Source organism: Gymnoscopelus braueri (genome assembly GCF_963280865.1).
Source record: "Gymnoscopelus braueri genome assembly, chromosome: 12".
NCBI classification, from domain to species: domain Eukaryota; kingdom Metazoa; phylum Chordata; class Actinopteri; order Myctophiformes; family Myctophidae; genus Gymnoscopelus; species Gymnoscopelus braueri.
In genome coordinates, this window is record NC_137614.1 from 41305394 (window position 1) to 41315393 (window position 10000).

At 48.9% G+C, this 10000-nt stretch overlaps 1 protein-coding gene across 1 annotated transcript in view; it reads right to left on the reverse strand.

The window, feature by feature from the left end:
• LOC308096574 (calmodulin-binding transcription activator 1-like) overlaps positions 1-10000 on the reverse strand; it is a gene marked incomplete at both ends in the record, with an annotated part of 423392 nt that overhangs the window by 246976 nt on the left and 166416 nt on the right. The window contains one exon of the mRNA XM_080443991.1: positions 4320-4387. Coding sequence (XP_080300117.1) covers positions 4320-4387 — 68 coding nt within the window. The remainder of the gene's footprint in view (positions 1-4319; positions 4388-10000) is intronic.

Here is a 10000-nt window from a genome sequence, read left to right on the forward strand (position 1 = left end):
AGATCTACAAGCTCACAATGCGTCGCATCGCAACGCATTGTGAGCTTTTCAGATGGCGGAAATGTATGGGGCTGAAGTGGTTAATGTATGTTTTGTAATAATAATCAAAATCTACAAAGTAACTAAAGTTTTCAAATAATTGTAGTGGATTAAAAGTACAATATTTGCCTCTGAGATGAAGTGGAGTAGAAGTAAAAGTACAGAAAATTGGAAATACTCCAGTAAAGTAAAAAATCCTCAAAAGTGTACTTAAGTACAGTACTTGAGTAAATGTACTTAGTTACTTTCCACCACAGCATGTGTATGTATGTGAATGCGCGCGTGCGCGCGTGTCAGAGTGAGCTCATGCATGTGGAGCAGAGCCTCCTCTATGCATTGCATGGAACCTGCTGGCTGCTTATCTCTGCCTCCCAGCCTGACCCACTGACCTCTGCCTACAAGGACCCTGGCAGGTGGGGTCACCCGCTTCCATACATGCTGCTCACGCAGGTCAAATCCACGCGAGGACGCACGTGCACACTTGCAGGTCAGCGCGAATGAATGCACACAAAAGACTTATGTACAGCACACACACACACACACACACACACACACACACACAGACACACACACACACCCCCCCCCCCCCGAGGTGTGATGACACATGATAAGGCAGCCTCTTAACCACAGGTCTGTCCACCACGGCGACCTTTCACCTTTGACCTTGAGTAGAAAGCGGTACATAAAGGCCACGCATCAATCAGCTTCCATCAATCACGTGCGTCACGGCGCCCCCCCTCCCCCCCCCCTCCCCCGTCTACCTCTGCCCCTGCATCCATCACCGCCACCCGCGCGCCGCACGCTGACGGGCTGGGAAAACACTAAACGCTTGACAACCCCTCACCACGCCTTCCCTGTCTGGCATGTCACAACAACTGCATGCATGTACACACACACATGCACATGCACACACATGCACGCGCACACACACACACACACGGGCTGTCACATATTCACAGACATGCATTTCCTGCTGCCTTCAGAGTAATAATGGCTCTTCTCGTCCATGTGAAGTGCTCTGTGGCGCAGACCCCCCCCCCCCCCCCCACACACACACACACACTGCACACTTGGGACCCAGCAGTAGGTCAACCAGAGGGCTGTAGGACCCTGGGGAGCCAGCCAAGCACAGCACAGGTGCCACTGATGACTTGTCCAAGGCCACGGACCTCATCTGGGCCACTGGACTGGCTAATCACTCCATTGAAAAATAAAATGTAAAAAAAAGGAGAGCCACCACGTGTCTCTGTGGCGCGTCGTTCCCTGTTAGCTCGCATCCATCTGTGCGGTGGTGGAAAAAGTACTCACATTTCTTACTTAAGTAAATGTATCAATACTGCATTGTAGAAATACTCTGTTACACGTAAAAGTCCGGAATTCAAAATTGACTTGAGTAAAAGTACAAATGTACAAAATAGTAGATCTGCTATTTTCAAATAGCCCAGGTATGAAATAGGGCGGAAGTGGTTAATGTATGTTTTATAATATAATAATGTATATCTGCAAAGTAACTAGTAACTAAAATGTTCAAATAATTGTAGTGGAGTAAAAGTACAATATTTGCCTCTGAGATGTAGAGGAGTAGAAGTAAAAGTACTGAAAATTTGAAATACTCCAATAAAGTACAAATACCTCAAAACTGTACTTAAGTACAGTACTTGAGTAAATGTACTCAGTTACTTTACACCACTGCAACTTGAGGCGCATAAATCAGGCATCGGCTCGTGTCCGCGCCGTGCGCCACGCTAGCAGCAGCTTGTAATGTCCCTGCACCCCTGCGCCACCTTTTCCCTGTTAAAGTTCTTCATTTTCATTTTGCCGTTGCCGCGGCGCAGATAACAGCACCTGCGGTTTGTCATATTACTCCCCGAGACAAGAGGAATAATAATGAGCCTAATAGCAAATACCGCCAGGCTGTATCTCGTGACTAAAATAAGCTCAAGTTCATTGAGGTTCCACTCTGAGGTGGTTGGAGGGTGTGTGGGGGGGGGGGGACGCGGGGGAAGGAGGGGAGGGTTGTCGTCGTGATAAAAAAAAGAGAGAAAAAAGGTGAGTATAGCGCTCTTTTGGCCCGTGTTCCATAATTACAGCAGGGAAACGTATTCTAATTGGCAGTGTCTTTATGCGGGAGCCATTATCAATGTCCCTCCCAGGCAGGAGAGGAGAGGGAGAGGTGGAGGGGGGTGTGTGTGTGTGTGTGTGTGTGTGTGTGTGTGTGTGAGGGAGGGGGGGTGGGGGGGTTCTATGTGACGGAGCCCAGGGTCCATTTACACATGGGTGAGGACCGTTAATAATGCCAGCATAGCGATACTGACACGCAGGACTAGAAAGGTTTAACATAATGAGCCAGGTTGTTACGTGAGACCCGGGTCAGGCTACATGTCTGTAAAGCTGCCCGGATACACCGGTTTTCCAGTTCGCGGCAACGTGCACACGCTGGCACTGAGGTTCGACCGCACAGGACTGTATAGCCTCAGAGACTACAGGTCTAGAACGAATGGTTCCCAAACTTCGAGACCCAAAATAGACATTTGGTGTCTCCACAGCGGGACCCAAACATAACCATGTAAGCCCTATTTAATAATGATTTTTTTTTTAATTTTATATATATATAAAATATATCTGAAATTCTGTGAGAAAATAAAAAGGATATTTACTTGTGACCCAGAAAAATAGGTCCAAGACCCAAGAATGGGTCCATGACCCATTGTTTGGGAACCCCTGGTCTAGATGAGGCCACAGATGTCTGTCCCAAAGTCATGTCACGACACGTGGTCAGAGCCACGGATTTATAGAACGTCATCAATTCCAGCACCGGCAGAATCACAAGTCAGCATGTCCGGGGATTTGCCGGAGAAAAAGTCGGGTCAGCCCTTGAAATGGAAGTCCATGTTTGGCTGGTTTAAGGAGGTCTGTGTTTGGTCAATTCATGTTTCTGTCATGGCTTCTTTTTTTGTCTTAGGGGCGGTCCTTAACAACATGAACTCTCGCGTCCCTATATTCTGGGCATATCATAATAGGCAAGCATTCAGCGGATATAGCAGATCTGCAAGCTCACAACACGTTTCGATGCGTCGTCGTGAGCTTGTACTGTAGATCAGCAATTTTTTGCCGGAGAGGTTCGGTGTAGAAGGAACAAGGGAGGGACCAAGCATAGACAGGGGGACACCCCGGTCAAAAAAATACCACATTTACAAACAGTTGTGCAGTGCCCCAGACATTACTACTGCGAGACTGATCCCAGAGCTGCTCAAACACAGACCAAGCTGGTCAAACACAGAGCTGTCCACCAAGCGTCAGATGATCAACGGCAGGTAGATTATAGTGCAGTCTGCACCGTCACAGTGGGGAAATGACTTCACACTACAGTTGACATTCAATTTTCACGTGTCGGAATTTACTAATAAGACAAGGGGAATGTGTTTTCGATCTGCAAATTGGCCCGGCGCCTATCTGCATATAATTTGTAACAAAAAAACAAATGCTGTGCGGGCACCATTTTTCTATTTCCAAACATTACAGCAGCTCTTGGCATTTTATTCGTAATGTAGGTGTAACTTCTGACCTCGACAAACACCCCCGGCTTCGACAGAGTTATTAGTTGAGTGGCGAATGTGCCGACAGATAGGGACACATTAGCATACCGTTCTCAGCAGACACTGCACCACCGCATGTTGTGTTAATTGGCTTGCTAAAAGGCAATTATTAGTCAACATTAATATTCTATCGTTTATCTGTAAAGTGCAAACTTTTTTGAACTGCCATCAGCAGCTTGTAATATTAAACATTCTACGCCGAACTTAAAGGGTGGTTGAGAGTCTGCAAGTAAGGGATTTGATCTCTGTGCCAGAAAAATACATGTAAATTGAAAAGTCTCCAAACACTGGCTGTTGGAATGCAACACTTAACCGCAGCATCCCTATTCGTCATCTGTTTTTACATCCGGAGACTCCCAATCAGGACAGGCTTCAGACACCCCTCCTGCAGGAGACTGGGCTCAGATCTGAAGCCATTTGATTTTGGCGTTAGGAACCTGTAGCGACCACATGCCCTATTTTGAAGTGAAAATTCAGCGGGGGAAAAAAGCAAAACTACAAGCTGACAATGCATATAGATTGTTGATATTTAAAGCATGTAGAGCGAAAACAGGAGGGGGCCTATCATATAGAGCCCAGGGGATAGACTCAGGTCAACTAATAATATAGTCTACTGTAAGTGGTTAAAGTTATGGATCTTCGGGGAGGGGAGGGGGCTATACAGCGATGAAGTGGGTCTCTTACCTTGTTTTAGGGGACGTCGTTAGCCACTCTTCATGCTTTTCAAATGTTATCAAGTAAGCTGCGATCTCCTGAAAAAAAGAAAGGGGAAAAAAAAGAGACAAGGAGGGAGAGAGAGAGAGAAGCTTAGATATGTCATCTTTAATCACCGTACACCTGTGTTTGTAATACATGGGTGAGAGACTGCTTCATTGACATTCAGACAACCTAAGCAGCAGCATAAACAGTGCGGTCTGGGGACGGGCCCCGGTCGGTTTCGGCGAGCCAGAGCAGGTAAACGAAGTAGGGCAATGAGACGGACGAGCGTGGAATGCAGCCGAGGTCAGATCATCTACTGAGACCCCTCTTTGTTAAAGGAGCTTTGATCAAGTTCGTCTATGGAGGACTTCAAGGTGATCTTTGGAAAGACTGGCGTGTCAGTGTTTCACAGAGAGAGAGCGGCTTTTAACATTTTTGGCTCAATCCTCGCCCCCAAATCCCTTTGATCTACCCTTGACACTCACCTATGGATCAATCCCCCCCTCCCCCTCTTTAACCTCTGAATAATAATCTCCCACACACACATTGACATGCGTGGCACATTTCAAGAAGGCTACGTGGACCCCTGCGGAGTCAGTCAGTCGTGCAACACAGTGATGCTTATAGGCGCCGATGGTAAACACAGGCAGAGACGCACCACCGGCAGAGATAGCGGGCGCTTCAGACTCTTTCATGTTTCCCGTGATCTCTCCTACTTAGGCCTAATTTATGCCCCTGCCGCATGACGGCGTCGGGCAGGCAAAAAACAGCAGACCTACAAGCTCACAACGAGTCGCGGATGCCGCGCGTTGTGAGCTTATGGGTCGGCTATTTTTGGTACGCGGCGGCAGTGTTCGACAAAGCATGAATCGGGCCATTTTTTGCACCGAACTGATGAGCAGAAAATAAAAGCACTTTGGACGCTGCCAGACTACCTAATGATTACCAGTGACAGCTAGCAATTCATTCCTCAGCACGAGCATTCGTCAGCCAGTCAGAGTGTCACACAGAGCACGGTGCGAGGACAGGGCCACTGCTATCTTCCATAATAATATTATCATCCTTTCACTCGTCTAGGGGACGTGCCTCTCCGCCCACATGTTGGGACTGTTTGCAAACCTCTCGCAGTGCAGACTAGTCGGGGTCTGCTCTGTGTTTTTTTTTGTGAGGCTCGACTTTGAGCAAACGCAACATCATTCCAGGCTTGAATTTGTGGCTGTTGCGTCACTCGTCCACAGGGGGCAATAATGTCCACATAACAGCAGCTGCTGCCCCAATGAAAATGGGGGAAAAAAATAATATAAAAGAAGTTATGAGAAACAAGCTGCGTCACAAAGCTGTCACACGGACCGTGTCGGTGTCTGTTGCACTATTTTTATACAAGCACGCACACGCACACACACACACACACACACACACACACACACACACACACACACACACACACACACACACACACACACACACACATTGAGTGAGCACAGCAGCAAGAAGCTGGTGACCTGGCACAGAGTCATGACTCACCACAGGCAGCCCAAGGGGCTTCTACAGGGGGTGTGGGGGGGGGGGGGGTGTATGGGGCTCCCAGGTTGGCAGGGGTCCCGCTAGGGAGGGGCTGCTAGTGTGCCTGGTGCCCATGCCTCCAGGTGCAGGCTGGGAGATAATGCTGCGTTGATTAACTTCCTGTTCTGCTGCCATAACGACCGGAGGCAGCGAGAGGCGCATGACAAGATGGAGTCTGAATTAAGTGGAGGCTCGGAAGGGGCGGGGCGGGGGGGAACAGGGGGGGGGACGGGGTGTGTGTGCTTTTTTCTTTTTTTTTGAGGGGGGGGGGGGGGAGCTGTCAAGTCGAGCTGCTCAGAGGCTCTGCTCTTCTCCTTCTTATACATACTGTATGTTCAGCTAGGCCGCTTCCTTTTGCCCGACAAGAAAGTGCTCAATAAAGTGGAGAAGAAAAACACACTGCCAGTACCCACAGTGCACCGCTTTGCTGCTGACTGAGGGAGCCACTGCACTGCACTGTAGCCCCCCTGCAACTAAACAAGCACGGAGACAGTTGAAGTCCATGGCACCGCAGAGCGATGTGGCCATTCAACCTTCACCTATTAGCGCGTCCACGGTTGGAAATTGTAAAACACAGAGAGAGGCGGCCTTTTCTTTACCACGAAAGCTCTACACACTTCTTTGTATGACACATCAGACAAAATCGGCAGATCTACGAGCTTGCATCACAATGTGTTGTGAGTTTGCAAAATCTGCTATTTTCGCTATTTTTGAATTGTTTTAAAAATCGTTATGTGGTTCAAATACTTTTTTTTTTAAATAGTGAAGTTGTGATATTATCAAACAAACATCGGACATATCAGACAATAGTCTACATTTCCAAAAAGGAAATGCACATATTTAATTCAGTTTGACCAGTTTGAAGCAGGGATAAAACATATCCCCACCGGCCATACAAATTAATGACCAGGGGGGTATCAAAAGCAGAGACATGGACCCCCCCCCCCTTCTGCCCCCCCCCCCCCCCCCCAGCAAATCCAACCCTGTACATTCCCCGCAATGGCGATTCGTGCAAGCACCTTTTGCGAACCATCCATGGACGTCCTGACTTTGACATTGTAATGCCCACGGCTTGCTGCCCAGCGCCGTGGGCATACAAAGCATATGGAGGAAATGTAACATTAACTGTGCCAACTCCAACTATGTCTGTGTGCCAATTGTGTATCGTATGCAGCGCTCGCATATGGCCAGCGAAGATTTAGATTTACAGAAAAAGGAGGCCTTTTATACAAATGGGGAGAGCGAAAATAACCGATCCGTTACTTACCGGCAACCTGGAAAAACTTACTTTCCTGCATAAATTTCAGAAGTATAAATTAGAATAACTGCGCTGTGGCTGCAGGTTGGATTAATCCTCTGGGCTCAGGGAGAGACAGGTGTGGCTGCCATGCAGTGTTCAGTTTGGGAGGAATGGATGACTGTGGGAACAGCTCCTTCACTGACCTCTGTGCCCATTAGCGCACAGGCCTCTCCATCACTCTCGTCTTAAAAGTCCACGGGCCAGAAGCAAGCCCCAGCCTCGCCGGCAGGAGATAAAATAGGGAGGGCCGCGTGGTCTGGTAAATAAAAAGAGAAGTGGAGCCTCTCCCCACTGGCTCCCCTCTCCGCGCTCTCCCCCTCCCCTCTCTGAACAGATGCCAGGGATTATTCCAAACCCCCGACCGACCATAAAGGTGCAATAATCTTATGGCGAGGAAACAAACAAAAACAGACGTGCGGCCATTAAACAGCTGCAAAGAGAGACAAAGTTTGCATGGGCGGCGTAATGAGCGGCTAGCGTGTGTGGGTTGAGCGCACACGCGCTCGCGGGGGGTTTTAGGCGGACGCGCGAGCGGGCGAGCGCGCTTGAACGCTGATGGTGCATCAAAGTCAAGCCAGCATCTGTCAACGCGCTCTGGACTCTATTTGCTGACCTCGCCACCCGCTCAGAATCACACAGGGGGGAATATTCAGAGGAGGGTCTCCGCACACACACACACGCACGCGTGCGCGCACACACACGCACACACACACACTACCTCTCCGAACGCCTCTGGCCTCGCAGGGTCAGAAGTCCCGGTCCTGAGGGGCCGTTTGTACTGCTCACTCCTCCGCTGACATGGTTGCTCGCTGGGAGGTTTTTTGAATAATAACACTAGACTGGACGAGCAGGAGGGGGAGGGAGGGGCGGAAGGGGGGGGGGTTGGTTTAACAGCTCAGATTGAGTCGAAGTGCACTCCCAGCCCCGGAATGAATAAATAACAATCAGTGCAAACCAGCAGCGAACCAGAGAGTGAGCAATACCTGCTCTAATTGACACGGTGGATGATGCCAAAATGAATAAATAAATAAAAAGGCCTTTCATTTTCCAGCGGAAACAACCCGGAGCTGTTTTGGTTGCAAAACCCCAACAACGCCATCTCATTTGTTGCTTTTGTCTCTCTAAAGCCGTGACACGCTGTTAGCACAGCCCCCCATCCCACCCCACCCCGGAACATGACAGAGCCGTCTCGCAGTGCTTCTGTGGCTGACGGAAAGCCTCGAGTGTTTGTGTGTGTGCGTGTGCGTGTGCCTGTGCATGTCCGTGCGTGCGTGTGTGCACGCGTGCGTGTGTGTCCGTCTCGCAAGGCGCCCGTGTTACAATCAGAAGCGCTGATTACTTCCACCTGTCTCGGTCTGGCATATCATTAACATGCTCTTCAGGAGGTGACATCGCTGCGCTCATCAAGCCTGGCTGTCCCCAACAGTCCTATGCCTGGCTGGCACACCTTCTGCCATCCGACAGACACACACACACACACACACACACACACACACTCACACACTCACACACACACACACACACACACAAGCACACACACATACACTCACACACACAGCTTCTCTCTCCCTCCCCCCTAACCGCTGAGGTGAAAGGAAAGCCCCCCCTAAAAGAGAGAAGAGAGAATTCATTTTGAGACGCCTGGCTTTTACTGTCTCGCCTTTCAAACGATATTTTCCCTCGGTGGGAGTACAACATTTTCTCCAGAGAGAATCAGCTTTTTGAAACGTCTAGCTGGTTGAAATGGGAGATGACACTAACATATTCATCCCATTTCACGCCTTGGCACCGAGTAAGAGCGATGGCGGCCGGCGGTAACCTCTCGGAAAATAAACACTGTTTGACCTCCACCGCCTCCCCCCCAGCACTCCCACCCGCCCCAACCCCCACCGCTCCTCGTCTTTGATTGTCCCAAAAAACCCGCCCAGGGCAATGACTTTGCTTCAAGATGCATGATTCTTACACGAGGACACAAGAGTAAGATTATGTTTCAAAATGGCATGCCCAAATTGCGGACGACAGGGTTCAAGTTTGTGAACAGCAACGATAGCAAGTAGAAAACCAGAGAAAACATTGGCAGTGGCACTGTATGTTTATGCAAATCGCAAGACATGTTGAAACTGGAAGTCAACTTCAAAGTACTCTATAAATGTATGTACCATTCTGTGCGTTTCGGTATGCAATTCGGACGGCGCTGAGTCGGCAACAGCGGGCTTCGCACCGCTCGGTGCGGCCACTTGCTCGGCTAGTGCCTTGCTCGGGGGAACCTCACAGGGCTCAGGCCTGCTGCTGACAGCGCACCGGCCTTGAAACATAATCAATTTGCAGAAACCTACAATGCCAATGACCCTTCCTTGGCAATTGGTTTGAGAGAAAAAAAACTATGTACATTTAACACTGTGAGGTGCTTAAAGGTGCTGTGTGCATGGGGTCTACCTCTAAGAGCAGAGCACTTTGAGGTTTGTTGTCGCGACTGATTTTATTTTATTAATTCATTTGTATTTGCAGACCTCATTAGCCTTGTGGGGAAAATTCTGTTTCAACTTCACCCAGCTGATGGCTGCTCAGATGGTTATGATAAGTGCTCGGGGGCGAGCAGTCAGATGTAGACCTGAGGCTGATCCTAAAAACGCCTTCTAAATCCTAACCGAAGTTTTATGAAGAAAATAAATAAATATATATATATATATATATATTATATGGAGATATTTATAGCGACAACTAATGTGACACAGATACTGTCCCGGATTGAAAGGTATAACAACGTATAGGCGACCTCTCTACCCACCTAAGCTACTGCCCC